The following is a 26,657-nucleotide window of genomic DNA, read 5'->3' on the forward strand; positions in this document are numbered from 1 at the left end:
AGCTCTATACCGATTCCTGTGATCTTTGATCTCTTTCCAAAATGTTCATTCTAGGATTCTGCTAACCATAGGCAAAACATGTTTGTCCAACTTTTTAATGCAGAAATCAAATTCATTCAGGCCTTTCGCTTGAACATCCTTCAATTCAGGAAGGTGTTCAAACACATCTTGACCCTCAGGCCCCAGACAGTGCAGAAGAAAAAAGGTCTTTCTTTCAGCACTTAAAAATGTGCCATACACCCTGCATATTGTGCACATTTCAATACGTGTTACCGAGGTAAAAATAAATCGTGGTGGTGCAATCTTCTGCTTTATTAACCCGAACAACACACACTCTCCCAGTTCCATACTTGTAATTACTGAAATCCAGATAGCCATTTCAAAAACAAATCACTTCCGTGACCGCCGGTATCGTATTTAGTGCCCACGTCTAACTGTAGTTGTACAACTCACCGATACCCGAATTGATACCCCAATTACTTTCACCAGTACCCAATTCGGCACCTGATCATCCTACTCTTACTTGAACACCAAAGCTCAAAAAACACTGTCCTTGATGAATGTCGGTTCCACTGTAGTACACGGTGTCGCAATTTGAGTGATCAGTCAGCCGGTGGAGCTGTAAATCAGAGTATCATACAGCAGAAGAAGCTCCCCAGAGCGCCACAGTATCACTGCATAAATACTGAGGAGATTCTTTGTGGCCAACCAGAAAATACCTAGGGTCTTTCGTCCAACATGTCCAGGGTCAATATGGCAAGCCGTGACATGCAGTTCAACCCCTGACTGATCTTAGTCCCATGACGCCCAGCCAATCAGAAAACCCCTTCTTCCTCCAGTAACAGGGGAGATCAAGACTCTCATTGGCAGAGATACAAGCCAATCACTTGATGCACTGGAGCGCGTTCAATACAATCACTTAACTCCCTGAAGTACCACATCACAGAGCCTGCACACCTCTCGGACTGTCTGTCCTACAGCTCGCTCAGGTGTACCAGCAATCTCATGTTGTTGCTGCCTCAAGGAGAATAAGCAATGCGCTCAGGGGCTGCACCTCAGAACAGATGTTGGTTTTGCGCTGCATTCCCTATATTACTTTGGTGAGTAAATTGGTAAAATATTCCACTCACAATAATAGATCATTCTCACTCATTTCATCGCTTCCGCAACCACCACCACCACTGCATCCACCGTATAAATCGCTGGAGATCGCCATTCAGCAAAATTTAAATCTCCTCCTTCTGGCACCGCTAATACCCAAGCGAGGTGTTGAGGCGTTCTTGGTCCAGTGTAATCAAGCGCCTCACTAATGTATAAAAGCTCTGTATTTCAAAGGCTTTCAAACTGATTTATTATTTTTTTTTTAGTGTGCAACGCCTCGGCTACATACCAGCTCCGTGGGTCTCCTCTCAACTGTCGACCCATGGAACCTGTAGTTCCATAGAACCCTCTTAGCCCCACAGAACCCTCTTAGCCCCACAGAACCCTATGAGCCCCGCATTCAAAGATCACACAACCATGATAAGTTAAAGCATTCTTTACATCAAAATCTGCTACACTCTGGCTAAGAAGCAACCCCCAAAAGTTTACAGGTGCATTTCACCTGGGCCAAGGCTGCTGCAACAGTATTGTTGAGGGGGTTGCCAGTAATGCTTTACGACAACTCCATCCAAAGCTTTTTTAAAAGATAGATCTATACCCAGGAAAAGGTCTGTGGTACGGTTTGCTCTTTATTCTGGTTGAGCCTCAGGGCCTGTTTTAACATACTTCAAGGCACCGTTGTGCAATGGGATTTTGCCTCGCTGCATAAATGTTAACCCTGTATGCTCATTTTTTACGGCTTAATGGCCATTCAGCAGGTCAGTACGAGGCTTTAATGTTCAGTGAGATTATATTTTAAAACAGTAAGGTGTTCTCTGTATAACTTGCAGGCAAGTTTGTAATTTGCTTAAGCCCCCTTCTACATGCTTGACACTGCCAAGCTTGCTCAGACAATGCCTTCCTTTGGCTATAGTGCTTTACTATGAGTAGTGTTCAATGACTAACGTTGCCAGGCAGAAGGATAACATGGGAGAGCAGTTCAGAGGGTTTGAGCTCAGACTGCTAAAAAAATCTCCTAAACTTTTTTAAATAACCCTCTATCCAAAGGAAACCTGGATTCACAACATATAAAACCCGATATTAACTAGTTCGCAATGGAGACCAAAATGTAAATCCCAGTGTCTGGATCATGGTCAGAAAAAAATGACATGAGAGCACTTAATCTCCACTGTGCAGGGCCGTTTGTTCTCTCCATTCCAGAGATGCAAAAAGAGAGAGAGGCAGGATAAAATCTAAAAAAGAAATGCCAAGTGAATTAGGATCCCGAAGAAGAGATAGACGTTGAGTGTGAACAAAGAGAGAATGTGGCCCCAGAGGTCAGATTTTTAAAAGTAGAAGGATAGCAGGGAGCAAAGCGGAGCTGATTCTCCAAGATTCAAAATAGGGTTGGTTCAAGGGGCAAAAGATGATTTTTGGATGGATTATATTATATTTTGTTGTACATTGTTTCTCCAGTGCAAGTTTGATACTCTAATAATTTTGTTATTCTATTTATAGATGATGTCTGCCGGAATCCTCCACTATCTGCTGCTGGCACAGTGCCACACCACAATATTACAGACAGTGCACATCTCACTGGAGTCAAAAACTGTATGGCAAAGGAGAAGCCAAAGCGGAATGGAGGACGTGGTATTGAGGATGTACGGCCAAGCGTGGAGAGCCTCCTGGATGAGTTGGAGAGCTCTGTTCCAAGCCCAGTGTGAGTACCAGGAGTCAATCTTTATTATGCAGGTTCTCAGGAATGGGAGTTAAGCTCAGCCCACTGTGAGTAATGGAAAGCACCTCTGGTGTGAAGCCACCTATGGATGTGCCCCAGACTAGTTTAACTATTATGATAGATCTTCAATACAAGGGGCACAGTCTTGAGCCTTAATACGAGCGGCGGGTAAGTGCCAGAGTGAGGCCATTTGGAAAACAAGGCACCTCGCTAGTTCCATCCTAGTGTGGCCTATGTGTTTTGTACAATATATTAAATAGTCTGCCAAGATTGTGCGCAGACCAACAGTCCCCTCACAAGTATTCTGAAAAAATTAGTGACGTCAGGGAGTATCATAAAAGTGGGTCCCTGGAGAACAAAGCTGGATCAGTTGACATACCTAGAGGCAATCCACAGAGAACCAGATAGATCTGACAGCATAAATAAGGATTTCTGGTTGATCAAAAGAAATTGCAAAGATTAAATCTGTCCAGAGCTGTAAGGAATCAAGCAGCTCCCTATATAATAAAATAACTAGTGGTGGCCTTACAGAGCAAGGGGGCAAGCACTATATTGTGCCATTCATCAGACCTCGAAAAATCATAAAAATATTACCAGATCTGCCGGTCTAGTGACTTAAATAATCTACTCGACCTAACTGTAATGCTGTTGACCCATAAACAGGTTTAAAATTGTGATCCTAAGCAAATATTTTATTCACAAAAATGCCATTTTCTTCAAGTTCAGCATGTCAGCTATACAAAAAACTCTTCTGTTTGATTTAATAGACTAAACTTGTGCACCATATATAATAGAAATCTAGCCACATAGAGGATACACAGGACTCCTGACTTGCCTCTTAGTTCATTAACAGCATTGTCATCAGGAAGGGGGCAACGATGTTTCTTATATCATGTTTAAAAACTAACCCTTTTAATAAACACATAACTAAAGCATGAAGTGGTAGCACACTGTCATTTACAATCTGAAAATTTTCCATTAACGTAGCCACAAAATTTCCTGCTGACATGCAATTTTACTGATAAAACTATTCAGTGTACAAATAATAATGTTTGGATATAGTGTCTACAAATATTTGTCATTTGCACTGCACCAAGTAATGTTATTTGTTTTGCTCCTATTTAAGTCTTTGTTTGCTTCACACATCTGAATTACACAAAAAATGCACTTTGTAATTCCGGATATATTTACAAATGTTTGTACTAATCATTTTCCAGCTATTTAAATGTGTTAGAAAAAAACCTGGCATCCTACAGCCTTTTATTTCACTCTTATTGTTGGACAGCTCACTTGACAAAATCCTCTAACCAAAGTAAGAGATAGACAAGTAAACACCGTTTTCCAGGTTAAGATAAGCAGCAATTAGTAAAAGTACAATTTAACATTTGACCTATGTCCTTGAACAGACAGCAAATATGTAAAAAAAAAAATAATAATAATTTAAATGCAACTTTATTGCTTATTTACTTTCTGAATGAACAGAACACCTGTTCCTTTCTAGCTCAAGTTTACTCATGAGATTAGACCGGTAGGTCCTAAAAATAGCTTAACGTTGATAAAATCTGACTCCGCATAGCCAGTGGGTGATTAGGTTGAGGCCTGATAATTTAATATGAAAATAAATGTAATATAGTATCTACATTAACAAAAGATACATCAGTGCCTTAGGTTTGCATGGGAGTAAACCTTAGCCCTCTTAGAGTAGGAAACAATAAGGTTCTGCCTCTGAGTTCCAGTATTTAAGGCATTCCTGGAGGACCTAAAGCACATTGTACCATCGCATGTCTATACTTGAGAATTTAATGTGGTTTGTTCAAGATTCATGAGCTCTCCACTTGAACCAGTGTGCAAATATAAAGTTCAAGACCTACTTGATTTCGACCTGATAATGGTCATAAAAGCACAGGTAAAACATATAACGAGACAATGCAATCAATACAACTTTTTCATAATTAAAATTAGGCGTACACATTAAAATATTTGATTGCTAAAAATGTGTAGGGTATATTAAATATTCTACACAAAGACCAGTATCTCAATCATTCTATGCAAATTCATATATTAAAAAAAGTGAGATTACGGATCATAATGGGGAAGTAGGGTGAGTTTGTTGGACTTGCTCTTTCTTTAAAACTTCTCGGCGTACACACCACATAGAAAACAGATTGCGGGACACTGAATAAGCAATAGGCGTACTACAATCATATTTTAGGATCCTAAATGCCTGTAAACAATGGGTAGTTCCAAGATTCCTACATAGCTGTCATAGCCAGCAATGTCTTACTTCCTTATATGCTGGACGAAAAAAAACAGTACATGTAGGTCAGTCTCCGAACAATTATTACAGGTCGGACAATGTTTTGTGGAGTTGCCCCTCTACTTATGAGTGGCGGCACGTAAGGGAAGTGCACCATGCCTAAACTGCAAATAAAATTTTTGGGCAAGAGACTGCTGTATATCGTCTATACTGGGTTCTAAACTATATTGCAGTTGGACTTCTAGGAAAGATGATGTAAGCTGAGGAATATTCCAGGTGGTGTTGCAATACCTGGTTCATTAATCGTTGGAAAGTGGCAGGTGCCCCACGCAACCCAAAGGGTAGGACCATGAAGTCGTAAAGGCCGCCAGGGGTAGCGAAAGCGGTCTTTTCTTGGTCCTCCTGTTTGAGCGGTACCTGCCAATAACCTTTGGTAAGGTCCAGTGTAGTAATGAACTGGGCTTCTCTTAATTTCTCTATAAGCTCATCCACCCTAGGGATGGGGTAGGAATCACACTTTGATATGGAATTCACAGCATGAAAATGAATGCAAAAGCAGACAGAACAGTCTGGTTTTGGCACTAGTACTATAGGGGAAGACCAGTTGCTTTTTGAGGGTTTGAGAACACCCAAGTCCAGCATGTTATCTACTTCTTTCTCTATTGCCATCCTTCTTGCAGCCGGTATTCTATACAGCTTTTGTTTCACTATTTTTCCTGGTTGAGTGTTGATAGTATGCTCCGCTAGAGTGGTTCTCCCTGGCAAATCAGAGAAGATTTGTGCAAAAGGGGCTAGGGTGTTCTGAAGGGTGTTCTCCTGCTCCTTGGTTAGTTCTGAATTAATAACCAAGTGTCTTAGCGTAGACGTGGAAGAGGAGAGGTCCTCGACATGTTGTACGTCTTGAGGAGGGAGCCCCAACCACTTCTTAAGAAGATTTATGTGGTATAGTTGGCATTTTCTGGGAGTGACTTGTATCTTGTAGGACGTTAGGCCGACCTTTTCTGTCACTTTATAGGGACCTTGCCACCCCGACTTGGTTTTACCTATGGCGGTAGGCAATAGAACCAAAACCCAGTCGCCCACGGATAACTGTCTCCACTTCTTCCCTCTATTGTACAGTAGTTGCTGTTTTGTCTGGGCCTTTTCTAGGTTGGAATCAGCGAACTCCCTTAGTTTGTGTAGTTTGGAGCGCAGACCTCTGGTATAGTCAAGAAAAGACTTAGTCTCTTCCTCCTTTTCTTGCTCCCAAATCTCTCTAGTAATTTCTAGGAGACTTCTGGGTTCTCTTCCATACAGTAGTTGGAAGGGAGAACATCCTAAGCTTGATTGAACCTGACTCCGTACCACGTATAGAGCCAGCGGAAGCAGCATGTCCCACTCTCTCCCTTCTACAGAAAAGAGTTTCTTTAGTGTCAATTTAGTAGCTGTCATTTAATGTTTACATACATCTGTTTCAAGCCCTACACAAATCACAAAGCAGATGAAACAGCGAGGGCAGATCGATACACCAAAATGTGTAATTGAATCTAAAAGTCCAATTAGCTGGTAGAATTCATTTCCACGTAACTTCTTCCCCTGGCTTCAATTCCCTCCTGAATAAAACACTCTTGTTGCGGAATTCAGTCAAGCGTTCGTCATTCTTTCGATCCCAGTACCATCCAATCACAAATCCCAGAGGGACAAATATATTGACCCAATGATCACGTGCAAAGCTGAACGCGTTCACCATGATGGCTCTTTCTGCCGTGACAGGAAGCCCAAAGCTAGGACAGATACGAAAGGACACCGGCGCAAACCGTCAATTTAAGAATGGCGTTGTAGCGTTCACACAATCCATCCGTTTGGGGATGATAGACGGATGTCTTGATATGGGAGATGTCTAGTGTTTTACATATTTGATTCATTAACTTTGAAACAAAAGGGGTTCCTTGATCAGTGAGGATTTCCCTAGGGAATCCAACCCGAGAAAACAGTTCCATCAACTTTTCTGAAATATTGTGGGTGGTAGGGGTTCTTAATGGGAAGGCTTCCGGATATCTTGTAGCGTAATCAACCACCACCAGTGCATACACATGCCCTTTCTTTGTGCGTGGAAGGGGTCCAATAAGGTCCATTCCAACCCTTTCAAATGGGTTACCTATAACCGGGAGAGGCTGCATGGGAACCGCCAGGGGTGTATATGGGTTCTTTTTCTGGCAGACCTCACATTCTTGACAGAACTTAGTGACGTGTGAAAATATCCCCGGCCAGTAAAAATGTTGTAACAACACTTGTGTTGTCTTTTGCGCTCCTCTGTGTCCAGCCAAGGTGAGAGTGCGCGAAAAAAAGGACCTACTCCCTAAATGCGTGAGGTACCAACAACTGAGGGTTGTCTCCTTGCTTTCCTACCCTATAGAACAATTTGTTCTGTACTAGAAAAGAAGGGTAAGAAGAAGAGGGTTGCTCTGCCTGTTCCCAAGCTGGCCGAAGAGTTGGGTCGTTTTTTTGGGCATACTTAAAACTGGTATCCAGGAGCCAGAGGGCTTGAGTGAGGAGGTTGGAATGCTGTGATAGGGACAACGGGTGCTTTTGTAACCATTCCTGTAAAAGAAACAGAACGGACGGGTTATCCTGACCTATTATCATCTGTTCTGGCAGAGTAGGAACAACCCCAAGCCTGACATCTAAGGTCTGCCCCGTAGGAAGTGTCACTGGAATCCCTGTCAAGGGATAGGTCCTTACATTCCTGTGGAAACATCTAATAGGTACCTTCCCTTTGTTACCCCATGGGAAGGAGGCACTAAGGACTGTAGGATGACGGATTGTTTACATCCGGAATCAAGCTGAGCTTTTATTGTTGTCCCTTCTACTTGTACACTTACATGAAAGCTAGGACCCAGTTCTGCTGAATATAAAATTGAATGTGGTATACATCCAATGTCCATGGGTTCTTCCTACGGTCTCTTCCTGGGACAATTCCTAGCAATATGGCCCCACTCTCCACATTCAAAGCATTGTGGGTTGCGTAATGGAGGAGGATCTAACTTGAATGGTCTAGGGTTTACAGGGTCTAGGACTGGCTTCACGGGTTTCTTTTCTGGTTTACCCACACTACCTGTGGGTTTTGGGGTCTTCTCTGTGTCCCAAGGTAACGCTGTAGGTTGTGCTCTGTAAAACGTTGGGGCCATCTCTACTGCTTGGTCTGGGCTAAGGTGATGGTGATGCTTAAGCCACCTCTGAATAGGATATTGGAGAGCTTCAAGATATTGTTCCAAGTATATCATCGCCATGATCTCGTCTTTGGAATGTTTCTGGGGTTGCAGCCACTTATCGGCAGCTGCCTTTAACTTGAAGTACAATGTTTTTGGATTGTCAGACGACATGCCTCTTTCTTTTCGGAATTTTACCCTGTAGTCCTCAGCGTCCATACCCATATGGTCTAGGATAAGTTCTGCAAGTAGTGCAGAATACTGCTGCACGTTTTGTCCTGGATCTTCCCAGATCCTCCTCCGCTACTGCTGCAAGGAGAGACCTTCACTGGCTGCCTATCCAGCACAGAATTCACTTTAAAATTCTGTGTCTGACCTACAGAGCTCTCGAGGATGGACCTAAAGGCGCTATCAGCTCCCTGCTTACCCGCTATCACCCTACAAGGTGTTTGCGCTCTTCGGGACTATTCCAACTTGTCGTCCCTCGCTTTAAGTTCACCAGATGGGGAGCTAGGGCCTTCTCCGTCGTTGCCCCACAGCTCTGGAACATCTTGCCGATGGAGATGATGACGCTACCCTCTCTAGCGCTGTTTAAAAAGGCCTTAAAAACGTGGTGCTTCTCTAGAGCCTACACAGGCTGAGCTGCAGGGTTTTTTTGTTATGAGCTGGATTTGGAATTAGGCGCCTTGATGCCCATTGGGCTAAGTTTGCGCATGATAAGATCCCCTTTATTATTATTATTATTATTTGATTTCCTTATAGGAGGCGTTACCATTGGGATTAGCAACTTGGTAAGCAACTTGGGCTTCTCTGGTTAGGCATCGGGATCCTCTTCTGTGGTGTACTTTTTTTTTTAAGAGAAACATTGGGACCAGTACCCGCACGTATTTGCAGCTGTGTGGTTAAATCCCTACAATCGTTAACTACTTTTAACATTTGATCTGCGTGGTTTGCTAGGCCATCTTTTATAAGTTCCCGGTCTGCGTTGGCAGAGGACATTTGTTTTTCCACCGCCCATTCCAGCTTCTCCTGGCCCCGTATTAACTGCTGAATGAGGTTTTCCATGGTGGAGGCGACCTAAAATCCCACTTCTGACACCACGTGTGGGGTGGTGGAGAAGCAGACCAGGATACGCGAGTATCTTTTATAGTGGATTTATTGTCACCAAGATGTTACGGGATAAGTCTAGAGTCCTTTCAACAAAAGTCTTTAAACCAAGGTTAAGCACTCTTTTCGGTGCAAGGGCTTCTGGTACGTGTAGTTCGGCTTCAGCGCTTCTCTTCTACTTCTAGTGTGGCTGGGGTCTTGAGCATCAAGGTAGGTGGCCGTTGCTCCCCGATACCAGAAAGGAAATAAGAAACAATAAGACCCCTGTAAGGGGGTGGTTCACAGTCTACAGGCTTTGACGCAGGGAATCAGGGAAAGTGTGGGGAACGGTCACCTTTACCGCCACCAGTGGTTCGTGCCGCACTGCTTTATTACGCTGACGACAGCCCTGGTTCCGTCACCGGAGGACGACGGCGGGACAACAGGTACAAGGCAGGCACTGACCAGAAAGACTGGTCATCCCCTTAGCGCTTCCCTCCAGGAAGCCTTGGCTAATAACCCAAAGCGTATGCATGAGAAGGGAATCCCCCTCTCACATATGGAAAAACGCCTTAGTGTGTGTATCACATAGTCTGTACCACAACACTAAGTATGTTTCATTTCACCACACCTTTTTAAAAATCGGTCGTGAGGAAAGCCAGAATACTCTAAGGCACTGGCTGAAACATGTCGACCATCTGAAGGACGCAGGGGGCAGTAACTCGCCACCCTTACGCGTCCTGTAGCCTTACATTTAACCGCTGGTGACGGCCCAGTTATTAAAATTTAATTTACCCTCGGGTACTGGGACCACCACCAAGCCGTTTTAAATCACAACTCACCCAACCTCACTGCACTCTCAGCAATATACCAGCTCCGCTGTAATCTGGCGTCGTAGCACACCCGGGACATACTAGGTGTCACTGTGTGGGCCCGATGATGAAGCATGCCACCAGCTAGGTTGGTGGGTGAGGGCTTCATGAATACACCAACAAGGTGCCCGTGACAGAACTAATTTGAGTACTGTAACACTTTGGTCAACTTAAGCTAGTCCTTTTTGTTTAATCACATATAAACACTAGGGGACTCGGACTAGCTACCTAGTCCTCTCTCTCCCTCTTGTTATACGCAAGACAGACAACCACCTTCATATTGTAAAGCACTCTGTTATCCCTTGGGATCTTGTTCTCACTATAAAAAACTTTATAAAATAAATAAATACGGGAAGTCTCAGTTGTTCCACATTAGATACTTCCCAATTGGCAGGACCTCCTAACCCAAAAACAGATAGCAGTAAGACATCCAAACACCCAAACACCAGATCTCTCAATCGTGCGATCTAGCGCTTGAGATCTTAGAATTTGGGTACTTAAATCTGGATGTATGTCGTTACAACGCATGCTTTTACAACGCATGCCTTTACGACGTAACTTTTACAACGCAAGTCGTTACAACGACTTGCGTTGGGGGGCGCTGGATAATGAATAGTTTAATTTACTATTCCAACTCCAGTCCCCGTGGATAGTAGGGAAGGTGTTGGATAGTAAATTAAAACTATTCCCTATCCTAGAGCGCCCCCCAGCGCAAGTCGTTGTAATGACTTGCGTTGTAATGGTTGCGTCGTAAAGGTACTGCGTTGTAAAAGATGCGTTGTAAACGCTGTTCCCCTTAAATCTACCTCAACAGTGTATAGATATACTTAAAGAAGCAATATGACCCACTACTAGAGCCTCTTATGTGGCAAAGAGGAAGCATTTCGTTCACTATTGTCATTCAAATGATAACCCCTTAACAGCAAAGGTTCAAGACATTGTCTGCTACCTACTCCATTTACATAGCTTTGGGTTGGCTTTCACTTCTATACGGCAACACCGAGTGGCATTAATCACATATCTACAAAATAGAGAATAAACCTCTACATTCAGAATTCTTGTCATCCAAGCTTTTTTGGAGAGTCTCAAAATAATTATCTCCCCTAGGGTACCTCCAACCCCTGCTTGGAATCTCAACATTGTTATAACAAGGTGAATGGGTCCATCATTTGAGAGCTCTTTCACTCATAACCTCTCCAGTTTCCATCCAGGAAAGTTACTGTTCAAGGCATATGAGCTGCAGATTCTACACTTTGCATTAGATCGCCACCTGGTGTTGGGCTCGGATGATTGCATGTTGTTGTCCTCTTGGAAGAAGTCTTTGTAGTCACGAGATAGGTGACTCCTCCCTTGGACGATAGTGCGCATGGGCATCGGCTCTATCCTCAGATTGTTTTTTTCCGCCACTGGGTTCGGATGCAACTTTTCTGCTCCTGTTCGAAATCTACTTTTCAAAGACTTTGACGCACAAAACTTTCTAAAAACAAACATCAATATACATAGAATTGACTTCATCAGTTCGATTCCGGTCGTTGACGCGGGCCGTTGGGCCTACTCACGTGGTGAGGCCTACAACTCATGGAAAGGACACCATTCAAAAAATGCCCAGTGTGTGGAGCAAAATTTCCATGCAGCGACCATCACGAGGTGTGTAACCTGTGTTTATCACCTGAACACGACGAGTCGAGCTGCACAGTTTGTGCGTCCTTCCGATCCAAGAAGACCATTTGAGATCGGACGGCCCGTTGCCGCAACATGCAGAGATCAGCTCCGGAACCGGTGGATATCTTCGAAGGTCTTTGTGTCCCCAAGGAATATTCCGATCTCCAATTCATATCTGAGGCAGACGACTCCGATGACTCCATACCATCAGGTCAACGCGTGAGTACGACTGCCCCTACCCAAGCCCCAACACCTAAACCAAAGGCTAAGGTCAAAACTCCACCTTCGGGGCCCAGTCGAGACCGAGACATTGCTTTGAAAGCCCCGAAATCGAGCCCGGCTCCGAAGAAAATGTTAAAGACTTCCGGTAGCTCCATACCGAGCAAACCGCTCGTGCCGGTACTACTAGCTCCCTCTGCACCGAAACCGAAAAGTCCTGGTTCCGAAAAACTCAGAAACCGTCGACTCCTAAAGACAAGACGGCACCGAAACCTATGAAGCTTGTTTCCGACGCTTCTTAGCCAACCAAAACAGCTTCCACCCCAAAATCTTCGGTGCGGAAACCTACAAAGCCTGCTTCCTATGCCTCCAAGCCCTCGAACCAGGCCTTGACTCCGAAAACAATACCTTTGGTGCCGAAAACTGCGCCAAAGGACTATACAACACCTCCTAAGGCTAAAGACAAGCAGAAACCATGCCCTGAACCAAAAAAATCGGCGCCGAAAGCAATTTCTCAAGAAGAGCTTTTTCAACCTAATCCTTTGCAAAAATGGATATACATAGATCCAAAAACAGGACATGTTTCCACTATGCCACATAGAAAGAAGATCGATACAGCACCTTCAACTCCGGTGCCTTTCAAGAAGAAGGATTTTGCCACATCACCTATGCACGCTTCTTCTCTGGTACTTCCTCTTTCACCTTCTAGTCCTTTTAACATTTCACCTCAAAGTTCACCTGCTCATTCACCACAAAATTCTCCACCTCAATCTTCACCTCCACAGACACCTCCTCAGAATGAAGAGGAGTATAACATAGGGGATGGGGGAGACCCCGATGAGCCCTTTCCATACCCTACTGATGTACCAGACTGGGAATATCCAAACCCACAAGATGTACCAGATATCCCTGACCCACATACATATCCATTCAAACCATCTCCTCCTGAAGATAATATTGGGTTTGGACATCTACTTAATAGGGCTGCCATCTATCATATTGTAACAATGCACTCAGATGAGGCAGAGGCAGATTTTTTGTTAGACACTTTTGAACACTCACAAAAATCCGTTCAAATATTACCCATGATTAAAGGGGTCTTAAGCATGCCCCAGAAGTGTTTAAAGATCCTGAATGAGCTAGGATCATAAACCCAAGAATAGAAAAAAAGTACAGGTCCGCTCCTGGGGATCCTGCTTATATTAAAGGACAGCTACCCTTCGATTCCCTAGTCGTTTCAAACACTAGAAAAAGAGAAAATTCACAGACATCAGGTGAGGCATCACCTCCTGATAAGGAATCAAAAATAATAGATGCTTCAGGCAAAAGAATGCGGTACAAAAGGGGGTGGTGATGGACGGAGCATCTGAATCAATCAAATACTCACACCCAGTCAGAAGATCTGGGTTTAATCCATCACCGTTCTTTAGCCCACTCTGCCACCCCAGTTCAGACATGGCCATATGCAAATCAGTCTGACCCTGTGCCTCATGGGAACAGTCCAGCCCGAACTGCCACGCCATGCCTTCCCTGGACCGGAAACAAGCTTCCGAGGACCGGTTTCTGGCATTCCAGCCGTCTTCAGCCCGGCTTGCTTGAATCCAGTGGCAAAGTGAGCAAGGGACTCAATTCAAACACTGCACAACTTGGGGTTTACAATCAACTACACCAAGTCGCATCTCCAGCCCTCTCATGTACATCAATACTTAGGGGCTACCATAAACACCAATACAGCTCTAGCTTATCCCAGTCCAGACAGGATACAGAGCATTCAAGCCTTAGTTACAAGGTTTCAAAACCAACACTCTCTCCCAGCCAGAGTGTTCATGCAACTAATAGACACGATGGCATTTTGCATTTTTATTGTACCATATTCAAGACTGCAAGTGCGCCCATTGCAGGAATGTCTAGCACATCAGTGGAATCAGGCACAAGGACAACTAACAGACCTGGTGTTGGTGGACAGCCGCACACATCGCTCTCTGCAGTGGTGGAGCACCAAAAACTTGTCCAAAGAGCGGCCTAGAGCCAGTTCCACAGATGGTACTGACAACAGACGCATCCCTGATAGGATGGGGAGCACATCTGCTTCACCACACAACTCAGGGAAGATGGACCACTCAACAAAAGATGCTTCACATCAATCACCTAGAGTTGCTGACAATTTTCCTAGCATTGAAGTCCTTCCAAATGCACATACATAACAAAGCTGCCTTAATCCGGAAGGACAACATGACAGCCATGTACTACATACAAAAACAAGGAGGCACACATTTCCTGCATCTGTCCCACCTCGCACAAAACATTTGGAGGTGGGCCATTCCACAAAAGATATATCTGCTTGCAGAACACCTTCCAAGAGTTCACAATCAGATAGCCGATCTGTTAAGTCGACCGACACAACAGATTCATTAATGGGAACTACATCTGCAAGTTCTTCAACCATTCTTTCACAAGTGGGGTCATCCAGACATAGACCTGTTTGCCACACACAAACGCAAAATGCCCAACCTTCGCTGCCAGGTTTCCACACCCGTTGTCGAAGGGCAATGCGATATGGATGAACTGGTAAGGCAGATTTGCGTACGCTTTTCCGCCAATCCCACTGATTCCACTAGAGGTACGCAAGCTCAGACAACAGTCTCTCAAACTGATCCTGGTAGCTCCCACATGGGCACGCCAACCGTGGTTCACCACACTGCTAGAACTCTCTCTAGTTCCACACCAAAAACTGTCTCTGACACCATCCATGCTAACGCAGAACCATGGAGGCATCAGGCATCCAGATCCAAGTCAACTGTATCTAGCAATCTAGCTCCTGAAGTCTGAGTTTGGTTACCTTAAACTGCCACCAGCCTGTATGAATATCATTAAAGAAGCCAGAGGACCTACTACTAGAGCTTGCTATGCTGCAAAATTGAAAAGATTTGCCATTTACTGCACTAATAATCCAATTGATCCTTTGGATGCCTCCACCCAGAATATTATCTGTTACCTTCTCCATTTACAGAGATGTAATCTAGCATACTCATCTATACGCTTACATCTTGCAGCCATTGATAGACATCATATGTCGTTGTTTAGAGTACGAGCAATAAAAGCTTTTATGGAAGGACTAAAAAGAATTATTCCTCCTAGGTTACCACCCTCTCCAGGGTGGAACCTAAACCTTGTTTTTACCCGGCTTGTGGGACCCCCTTTTGAACCTTTACACAAATGTGAACTGCAATTTCTCACATGGAAAACAGCTTTCCTCATTGCGATTACCTCTCTTAGAAGAGTTAGTGAGATTCAAGCTTTCACTATACAAGAACCATTCTTACAATTACACTGTAACAAAGTGGTTCTAAGGACTAATCCTAAATTCCTTCCTAAAGTAATTACTCCTTTTCATCTAAACCAATCTGTAGAGTTACCAGTGTTTTTTTCAAAACCCAGACTCTGTAGCAGAGAGAGCTCTACACATACTAGATGTCAAAAGAGCTCTTCTCTATTACATCGATAGGCCAAAATCCTTTTGCAAAACAAAGCAACTACTTGTAGCTTTCTCTCCACCACATAAAGGCAACCCCATTTCTAAATCAGGAATTGCAAGGTGGATTGTTAAATGTATACAAATATGCTATCACAAGGCAAAAGGCACATTAATAGTTCCTCCTAGAGCGCACTCCACACGCAAACTAGGAGCCTCCATGGTTTTCTTAGGGAACATTCCCCTAGAAGACATCTGCAAGGCAGCAACATGGTCTACAACACACACCTTCACTAAACACTATTGTGTTGATGTGCAAGCCAAGCAGCAAGCTGCAGTAGGCCAAGCTGTCCTCAAACCTCTCTTTCAAACTACTGCAACGGATACAGGTGACCACCGTTAGGGGAGACACTGCTGCACAATCGATGCAAAGTGTAGAATCCGCAGCTCATATGCCTCGAACGGAAAATGCTACTTACCAGTAGTCATCTGTTCTTGGCATGTAGAGCTGCAAATTTCTACACGCCCTCCTGCCTCATCGGGACCTGTATCTGTTCCAGTTTTATCTTAATTAGATATACACACATGGACATCCTTTCTTTCTTTCTACTAACTCCATCATTTCCCATCATGGCAAAAAACAATCTTAGGATGGAGCCGATGCCCATGCGCACTATCGTCCAAGGGAGGAGTCACCTATCTCATGACTACAAAGACCTCTTCCAAGACGAGAACATGCAATCATCCGAGCCCAACACCAGGTGGCTATCTAATGCAAAGTGTAAAAATCTGCAGCTCTACATGCCAAGAACAGATGCATACTGGTAAGTAGCATTTTCCTTTCTCATTGCAATTACTTCACTCCGATGTGTCAGTGAGCTTCAGGCATTAACTCTAGAAGCCCTATTCTTCCAACTTCATAGAGACCAAGTGATACTATGTACCAATCCCAAATTCTTTCTAAAAGTCATCTCACAATTCCACTAAATCAATTTGAGTTACCCGTATTCTTTTCCGAACCTGTTTCAGTTTTGGAAAGAGTTTACACACACTAGATGTAGAATGAGTGTATTATATTGACAGAACTCAAACTTTAGGAAAAATAACAACTCTTGTGGCATTCGCTACATTCTCTAAACCACATAAAGGAAGAGCTAGTTCTAAATAAATCATTTTATGTTAGATTGTAAAATGTATCCACACTTGTTATACTAAGGCTAAACAAACTATCTATCCCTCCAAAGGCTCATTCTACTCTCAAGAAGGGAGCTTCCATGGCCTTTTTAGGAAATATACCCATGGCTGACATATGTATAGCAGCTACATGGACCACACCTCACACATTTACAAAACATTACTGTGTAGATGCCATGGCCCGTCAACAAGTCAATATAGGTCAAATGGTTCTGTGAACTTTATTTCAAACTGCTGAAACCCACAAAGGTTAGCCACCGCATATGGATGACAACTGCTTTACTGTCTATGCTAAGCATGTGTATCTACAACCAAACATGCCTCAAACTGAAAATGTTGCTTACCCAGTAAGCATCTATTTGTTCCATGTAGTGCTGTAGATTCACATGCCCCCCACCCTCCTACCTGTATACCTGTGAGGATTGCAATTACATGTTTATACACATTACATTATGTTTGCATGGTCATCTCACTAGAATACATCATCCTTTTACACTCCATCCTCAAGTGGAAATCAATCTTAACAATGTAGCCTAGGGCCATGCACAAAAAAGCTAGAGAACGAATTCCCATACCTCGCTACTCAAAAGACTTCTTCACAGAAAAACAACTTGCACACTTTCGAGCCCAAAACTAAATGGTGGACTTATGATAAGCATCTGAATCTACAGTACTACATGCCACAAACAGATGCTTAATGGGTGAATAACATGTTCGAGGCACATGAGCTGCAGGTTGCACACTGTGCATAGATCGCCACCTAGTGTTGGGTCCAGATGTTTGCTGTTAGTTGTTGTCCTGAAAAGTTCTTTGGACCACATTGCGCATGGGCATCGGCTCCATCCCCGGAATGTTTTTTTCGTAGGTAAGATTGTCAACCCCAACCCTTCCTCGACCCCCTCCAAAAAGGCTTCGGGCACACCCTTACCTTCAGGCCCGGGTGCACACCGAGAGACTGCTTCCCACGCCCCGCCTTCGGGCCTGGCAAAGAAGCCTATTAAGCCTTCAGGCAGCTCGGCCTCGAGCCAGCCTATCCCCGGTACCGATCCTATACCGACACCGAAGAAAAAGCCATCTTCCTCAACCACGTCGACCGTTGCTCCGACACCTAAGCACACTGCGCCGAAGACTGGCAGTGGCTCATCGATGCCGAAACCGCACTCGGAGCCGACAAAAACTGCCTAAGGCTCAAGAACATGCTTCGGAACCCACCCGGAATCGAAGAAACAGGTTCTGGTAAAGGACATTTCAAAAGGGCACACTTCTAAACCAAAAGGTCCAAAACCAGCTACTGACTCTGTGCCGAAAAAACCTACGGAGCCAAAATCCTCGACACCGAAGGATTTGCCCTATTCAGAGGAACTTTTCACACCTGATCCTAACCAAAAAAACTCTTGTAAAGGATCCTAAGACTGGTCACTTGACTCTCAGCTCCAAGAAGATACCACTTGAGGCGCCAACACCTCCTCCTCATCCAAAGAAGAGACATTATCTTCATTAAGGGTCTCTTCTCCACCACCTCCCCATATTGTTTCTCCTCCTACACCTCCTCCACCTCACCATTCACCTACACCATCCCCTAATCCAGACGATGATGCAGACCTAGACTGATGACACTGGTGGGGGTGCACATGACCCAGCAGGGACCAATAGTCCCCCTCAGTCACCTAATCCATGGGATGATTACAACACCCCTGATGTGTCTAATGTCCCACAAGATGATAAATACCCTTCTAGACCTTCCCCACCAGAGGACACTATAGGTTTTAACCTACTAGTCCAAAGAGCTGCGAAATATCATGGGGTGGACTTACACACTGACGCGGTGGATGAATATTTCCTACTGGACACTTTTGATAACACACAAAGTTCTACTGCCATTTTGTCAATGCTTAAAGGGGTCATTAAGCACGCAGCAGAGGTATTTAATGATCCTGTCAGGGTTAGAGTCCTTAATCCTCGCATTGAGAAAAAATATAAAGCTGCCCCTACAGATCAAGTATATGTTAAAGGTCCAGCACCATTAGACTCTTTAGTAGTGTCTAATGCACGTAAACGTGCTAATTCTCAGACATCAGGTGAGGCCTCCCCACCAGACAAAGAATCTAAGCTACGTGACTCCTCCGGCAAAAGAACAGCGTCACAAGCAGCTAATATCTGGTGCCTTGACAATACCCAAGCATTGCTGGCCAGATATGACTGGACACATTATGATGAACTAGAGTCCATAATGAAGCATCTACCCGACAAATACAAAAATAGGACCAATGAACTTATACAGGAAGGTAAAAATATTACTAATACTTCCATTTGTTGTGCCCTAGATGCTGCAGATACCGCCTCAAGGGCAATCAATACCAGCACCCTACTACATAGACATGCTTGGCTACGTATTTCAGGTTTTAAACCTAAGGTACAAAACTCCATCCTTAATCAGCCATTTGTTAAGGCACATTTATTTGGCCCATATGTTGACGTGTCTTTGGAAAAGATGAAAAAAGACATTGATACAACACATTTCAAAGGGAGCCTTGCAGCTGCAAGCTCCCAGACGTTCTTTTCGTCGCTCATCATACTGAGGCAACACAAGTGGATACTCCTCGGAAAGTCCCTCCACTTCTTGCAAGACCCCTAGCCAATCCACATTCACTAAGGGCTACCAGAGAGGGGGTTACAGGGGTAACAATAAAAAAGGCAGAGGCAAAACCAACAACTCCCGCTCTACCCCTACCCAATGACTTTCCTCCCCTTCTACCCCTACCCAATGACTTTCCTCCCCTTCCCCCCCCCCCAACATTTCACTCCTGTGGGTGGAAGACTGCAACAATTCCTTCCTGCCTGGACCAACATCACATCAGGCAGGTGGGTGCGACAAATTATTCAGTCAGGTTACTGTCTAGAACTAACATCTAACCCCCCCCCCCCCCCCCCCAAACATACCACCCAAACAGCGTCCAATGTCACAAGAACATCTATCACTGTTAAAGCAAGAAGTAGTATCTCTGCTACAAAAAAGTGCAATAGAACCAGTTCCTCTGCACCAACAAAACAAGGGGGTTTACTCTCTATATTTTCTAATCCCAAAAAAAGGACGGCTCTCTAAGGCCTATTCTAGACCTCAGACTGCTAAACATATACATACAGTTAGACCATTTTCACATGGTCACACTCCAACAAGTCCTTCCACTCCTGTCACAAAATGATTTCCTTGCTACTTTAGATCTCAAGGACCCATACTTCTACATTCCCATTCACAAGGCTCACAGGAAGTATCTTAGATTTGTGATAGACGGGCAACACTATCAATTCAAAGTACTCACATTCGGAGTCACAACAGCACCAAGAGTGTTCACCAAGTGCTTAGCAGTAGTGGCAGCGCATTTACGAAGACAGCACATCCATGTCTTCCCGTACCTCGACGACTGGCTCATAAAAGCAAGCTCATACAACTGATGCGTGGAACACACTCATGCCACGATACAGCTGCTCCACAAATTGGGGTTAACAATAAACCATGCCAAGTCCCATCTACAACCATCCAAAGTACAACAGTACCTCGGTGCCACAATAAACACCTCAACAGCGCTAGCTTATCCCACTCCAGCAAGGAAAGCCAGCATGCAAACTCTTCTAACCATGTTTTAGCTACAACTCTCCCTTCCAGCACGAGTGTTCATGCAACTCATAGGAATGATGGCCTCTTGCATTTTCATAGCGCCCCATGCAAGACTTCAAATGCGTTCGCTACAAGAATGCTTATATTTCAATGGAACTAGGCTCAAGGTCAATTAACAGACCTAGTGTTGGTAGACGGTCGGACTCATCCCTCTCTGCAGTGGTGGATGACCAAAAACCTTTCCAAGGTACGACCGTTCCTAGAGCCAGTTCCTCGGATAATCTTGACTGCAGACGCATCCCTCTGCGGTTGGGGAGCCCATCTACTGCAACACACCATGCAAGGCAGGTGGACACCTCAACAAAAGTTACTCCACATCAATCATCTGGAGTTACTAGCAATATTCCTAGCACTAAAAGCTTTCCAAAAGCAAGTATCAAACAAAACTGTTAGTCCGCACAGACAACATGACAGCCATGTATTACATACAGAAGCAGGGAGGCACACACTCTCTGCATCTCTCTCAACTAGCACAGGACATATGGCCGTGGGCTATAGCTCAAAACATATTCCTTCTAGCCCAGCATGTTCCAGGAGTACAAAATACCATAGCGGATCTGTTAAGTCGTCAAACACAACAATCCACGAGTGGGAACTTCATGTACAAGTTCTTCAGCCATTCTTTCAGATGTGGGGACAACCCAAAATAGACCAATTTGCCACCCACGAAAACGCCAAATGCCCAAGCTTCGCCGCCAGATATCCACACCCCCTGGCAAAAGGCAATGCGATCTGGATAAACTAGTCAAACAGATTTGCGTACGCTTTTCCACCTCTACCACTCATGCCACTAGTAGTACGAAAACTACAGCAGCATTCTCTGACCCTCATCCTAGTTGCTCCAACGTGGGCCACACAGCTGTGGTACACCACACTGCTACAACTGTCTGTAGTACCGCACCAAAAACTGCACCTGTCTCCACACCTTTTCACACAGAACCATGGAGAGATCAGGCACCCGGACCCAGCTCAGCTCAACCGTGTAATCTGGCTCCTGAAATCCTAGAATTTGGATATCTGAACCTTCCTCCAGACTGCATGAATGTCATAAAAGAAGCTAGACGCTCATCCACTACAGCATGTTATGCAGCCAAGTGGAAACGATTTGTAATATATTGTCACAACAATATTATTGATCTTCTAGATGTGTCTATACAACAAATCATAGTATACTTACTGCATCTCCAAAGATGTAACTTAGCCTATGTTATGTTAGGGGTTTTTATATAGCGCTCGAATCACCCGGGGGCATCTCAGCGCTTCACCTAGCAAAACCGTAAGGAGAGGGGGTGGAACCATGAAGATAGATGTGATTTAGAACAGAAAAGTTTTCAGGAGCTTCCTGAAGGTCAAATAGGAAGTACATTTCCGCAATTGTAAGGGGAGCTGATTCCAGTATTTCGGGGCGACATAGGAAAATGCTCTGCCACTGGTACGACGAGACGAATACGTGGGATCTTCAATAGAGCAAGGGAGTTGGACCTAAGGTTGCAGCCCGAAATCTGGTGGACAAGCAACTTTTGCAGGTATTTGGGGCCCCTTCCTTCCAACGCTTTAAACGTCAGACAGCAGATCTTAAAGAAGGACCTTTTTTTATTGACAGCCAATCTAGTTTCTTCAATAGGGAAAGTGATGGAGAACCTGGTGGACAATTTAGTGTCATGCTTGCGGCCGTATTCTGATTGACTTGTAGTCTGGCCAGTAGAGTCTCGCCCACTTCTGCTAGTAGTGCATTGCCGTAGTCGAGACGACTGACTACCAGCGCCTGGACCACGGTTCTGCGATAGCTCTCTGGTAAGAAAGGTATTATTCTGCGTAGAAGACGTAAGCTATAGTAGCAGGAGCTCACTGTGGCAGAAATGTGGTCCTTCATCGAGAGGGCTTGGTCTAGGTTTAGGCCCAAGTTTTTTACTGGCGAAGTTGGAACAGGGGGTCGTCCCAAAAGGTCCGGCCACCATTCCTCTGTCCAGAAGGATGATGCTTTGCCCAAGAGCATCAGCTCAGTTTTTCCAGGATTCAGCTGTAGGCGATTTCCGGTCATCCATTTAGAGATGGCCAGCATGCCCTCTGAGAAACGCACTTTCTCCTCTTCAGGTTTTGAGCCAATTGGGAATAAGAGCTGAGTGTCGTCAGCGTATGTTATAATTTCGAACCCAAAAGGTTCAACAATGGAGCCCAAAGGGGCCATATAAATGTTAAAGAGCGTAGGGTTCAGACATGAGCTCTGGGGCACCCCTTTATCTAACAGACTTTTTTTGACAGATAAGGCCCCAGCCTAATTGTTTGCCATCGATCTGTCAGAAAATCCTTGAACCATCTTAAGGCCACTCTGAGTATGCCAATGGCCTGTAATCTCTCCGCAAGCATTTCATGGTTGATGGTATTGAATGCTGCGGAGAGATCGAGGAGAATCAGAACCACTGACCCACCTGCATCTAGGGTCCGTCTTCTAGAATCGGTTACAGCGATTATCACTGTCTCGGTGCTAAAGCCTGGGCGAAATCCCAATTGAGATGGGTGAAGGATCTTATTTGTTTCCAGGTAGGAACTTAGTTGTTTCTTTACTAATGTTTCTAGTAGCTTACCGAGCAGGGGGAGCAGTGATATGGGTCTATAGTTGCTGAGCACCTGGGGGTCTGCGGTGGCTTTCTTTAGGATCAGGCATACAAAGGCTTCCTTCCAAACTGCGGGTATACTGCCCGATTGAATTGAACAGTTTAAGATATATGCGATATCCTGCGCACAGCTAGAGGATAGGAGGGTCATGATTTTTGGAGGGCAGGGGTCGCCTAGTGAACATGATTTAGCCGATCGTAAGAGGTTCTCTATCTCTTCTGGCAGGATGGAATTAAACTGGTCAAGACACCCAGCCGGTAAGGTTACCTCCTTCTCCTCAGAGCCAGTAGTAACCTCTATGCTATCTGGCGTTGTAGATGGGAAATTTGCATAGATCATTGCGATTTTATTCTGAAAGAATTCCCCAATAGAGTCGCAGAGTATCTGCGTCTCCACAGGTGTTTCCTTGCATGCATAAGGGGCCACAAAGTCTTTAACTATAATAAATAAGGTTTTTGAGGAGTTGGTTGATTGTTCAATCTGATTCAGGATATAAGTACGTCTTGCCGTTTTTATATTTTGATGATAATTGACAAGTGCCAGTTTATAAATTTGCCTATCTTGATGGCTTTTTGTACTTCTCCAGCGTCTTTCAAGGCGCTTACAGCTAGATTTATAATTTTTCAGATCTCCGAAGTACCATGTGGCAGATGGTCGTTTCTGCGTCATGCTAAGATTAGATTGGGGGATTACTAAATCAAACAATTTAGTCAGCTTAGAATTGAAATTGTCTAACTTGTCCGTAACATTTTCATAGCTAATGATTTTTTTTTTATTCTCTTCCCAATTTCGTGACATAGCCACATTAAAGGCTTCCAGGGTAAGTTTATGCCACAGTATGCCTCATTGTTTCTTTTCCTGTTGTGAATAATCAGGATGAAAGGGGCTAGTATGGTGTTTATCGATAAATATGATCATAAAGTGATCCGTCCATGTGAGTGGCAAAATAGAGGGACAGCTCAGATGCTCCATATTGGTAAAAATTGAGTCCAGCATGTGGCCCGCCAGATGTGTAGGGCCCTCTTCCTTCTAGACGAGGTCAATTAGGTTGAGGCTGGAGAAAAATGTATTAACCTCTGGGTTTGGGATATCCTCACCATGGAAGTTAAAATCGCCAAGTAAAATAAACTTTGTGCCTATACCTCTATTAGACTACATCTTGCTGCAATAGCAGCATATCTGCAAAACAGACAACATCTATCTCTATTCAGAGTGCCTGCCATTAAAGCCTTTATGGAAGGCCTTCAAAGAATAATTCTCCCCAGAGTACCACCTTCACCTGTGTGGAATTTAAATGTTGTTCTCACGCGGTTAATGGGACCTCCCTTCGAACCCTTACACAAATGAGAACTTCAATTTTTAACGTGGAAGGTTGCGTTCCTAGTAGCTATTACTTCTCTGCAGAGAGTTAGTGAATTACAAGCACTAACCATTCAAGAACCCTTCTTGCAAATGCATCACAATGAGGTAGTTCTGCTTACTAATCCAAAATTCTTGCTTAAAGTCATTTCTCCCTTCCATCTCAATCAATCTGTGGAACTGCCCGTTTTCTTCCCGCAGCCACAGGCAGTAGCAGAAAGAGCTCTTCATACCCTAGATGTCAAAAGAGCATTGCTGCACTACATAGAGAGGATACAACCCTTTCGTAAGACAAAACAACTTTTTGTGTCTTTCTCACCACCACACAAAGGTAATCCCATTTCAAAATCTGGGATAGCTAGATGGATTGTCAAATGCATACAGAGGTGTTACCACAAAGCTAAACGTACATTATCTGTTCCTCCTAAAGCCCACTCTACAAGAAAAATAGGGGCTTCAATGGCATTTTTAGGGAACATTCCCCTAGATGACATCTGCAACGCAGCTACATGGTCTACACCTCACACATTCACAAAACACTATTGTGTAGATGTGCAAACCAAACAGCAGGGTAATGTGGGCCAGGCTGTTCACAAAACATTATTCTGAACTACTGCAACAGATAGGGGTGGGCCCGCTAAGAGTGGGTACTGCTATACAATCTATGCACAGTGTGCAATCTGCAGCTCATATGCCTCGAACGGAAAATGCTACTTACCAGTATGCATCTGTTCTTGGCATGTAGAGCTGCAGAGTTGCACACACCCACCCGCCTCCCCGGCTACCCTGGTCTGTTCCAGTATTATCTTAATTAGATACAAATTATATGGGCATCCTTCCTTTTCTTGCAAAGCTCCATCATTTCCCTATGGCAAAAAACAATCTGTATGGAGCCGATGCCCATGCGCAATGTGGTCCAAAGGAGGAGTCACCTATCTCGTGACTTCCAAAGAACTTTTCAGGACCACAACAAACTGCAAACACCCGGGCCCAACACTAGGTGGCGATCTATGCACAGTGTGCAACTCTGCAGTTCTACATGCCAGGAACAGATGCATACTGGTAAGTAGCATTTTCCTTTCCTTTCATTTGTCCCTATTTGGATGACTGCTGCTTGAAGGCTCACAGTCAAGAGATAGTAAAAGAGGATTTCCTAACAGTTAAGCTACTGAGCAACCTAGGTCTTTAGATTAATGACCTAAAATCATGTTCGAGGCATATGAGCTGTAGATCGTATACTTGTGCATAATCACCATCTGGTGTTGGGCTCGGATGTTTGCACTTTGTTTTTGTCTTGGAAGAAGTCTTTGTAGTCACAAGGTAGGTAACTCCTTCTTCAGACGATTGTGCTCATGGGCATAGACTCCATCTCCAGATAGTTTTTTTCCGCCATCCGGTTCGGATGTGTATTGCTGTGCTCCGGTTTGGTATCGTCTTCGAACCTTTTTGAAGCGCAATCATTACCCCTCAACGGTATTGTTTCGATCAAGGGTTTCCCCTACGACGCGCACCGCTGAAATCCAACAACTTCGATTAGGAGCTTCGACGCGGGCTACAAGATCTACCTGCGCCGACCACACCAACAGTCGATGGTACCCACTCCATTCAAAAAGAACCCCGGGTGTGGTGCGAAATTTCCACACATAGATCTACACGAGGTCTGTAATCTGTGCCTATCCCCGGAGCACGAGGAAAGTAGCTGCAAGACCTGTTGATCATTCCCATAGAAGAAAACGATTTGTGACTGTCAGACTTAACGTCACGAGATGACTCATCAACACAGCGCCGAAGAAGTCTCTGTGTCTGAAGCCGACGACTCCGACATGGAGGAAGACTCGCACATCACTCGAGGTCAACAAACTGAGTAATAATCCCCAAGTCCCCACAAAGGTTCCGGTATTACCTTCTCCCTCCGGCCTAGGAAAACACCAAAAACATGGTTCAGATGCCACGCCCTCCGGCCCAGCTATCTAACTGAAAGACAAAACCTCCTAATTTCTCCCCTGAACCACAGGAGTATAATGACAAGGATGACGATGGGGATAGGGAGGGGAATGGGGATAAGGATCACACCATACCACAGGACCCAGATCCATGGGACGATTATGATAAAAACCCAGACAATAGTAATCCGGTCCTATATCCCTCCAGGCCATCCCCACCTGACGATAATATTGGATTTGCACAACTTATCAATAGGGCTGCTCTATTATGGAGTGGAATTACACACTGACCCAC

General features: G+C 44.5%; 1 protein-coding gene and 1 pseudogene across 2 annotated transcripts in view; one reads left to right on the forward strand and one right to left on the reverse strand.

The window, feature by feature from the left end:
* The window catches only part of PXN (paxillin), a 333,296-nt gene that overhangs the window by 227,010 nt on the left and 79,629 nt on the right, over nucleotides 1-26,657 (forward strand). For both annotated transcript variants that reach the window (XM_086942871.1, XM_086942872.1), the window contains exon 5: nucleotides 2,599-2,800. In XM_086942871.1, coding sequence (XP_086798997.1) covers nucleotides 2,599-2,800 — 202 coding nt within the window. The remainder of the gene's footprint in view (nucleotides 1-2,598; nucleotides 2,801-26,657) is intronic.
* LOC147679353 (NADH dehydrogenase [ubiquinone] 1 beta subcomplex subunit 1 pseudogene) lies at nucleotides 6,491-6,868 on the reverse strand (annotated as a pseudogene).

This window comes from Lissotriton vulgaris, chromosome 11 (assembly GCF_964263255.1).
Source record: "Lissotriton vulgaris chromosome 11, aLisVul1.2, whole genome shotgun sequence".
NCBI lineage: Eukaryota > Metazoa > Chordata > Amphibia > Caudata > Salamandridae > Lissotriton > Lissotriton vulgaris.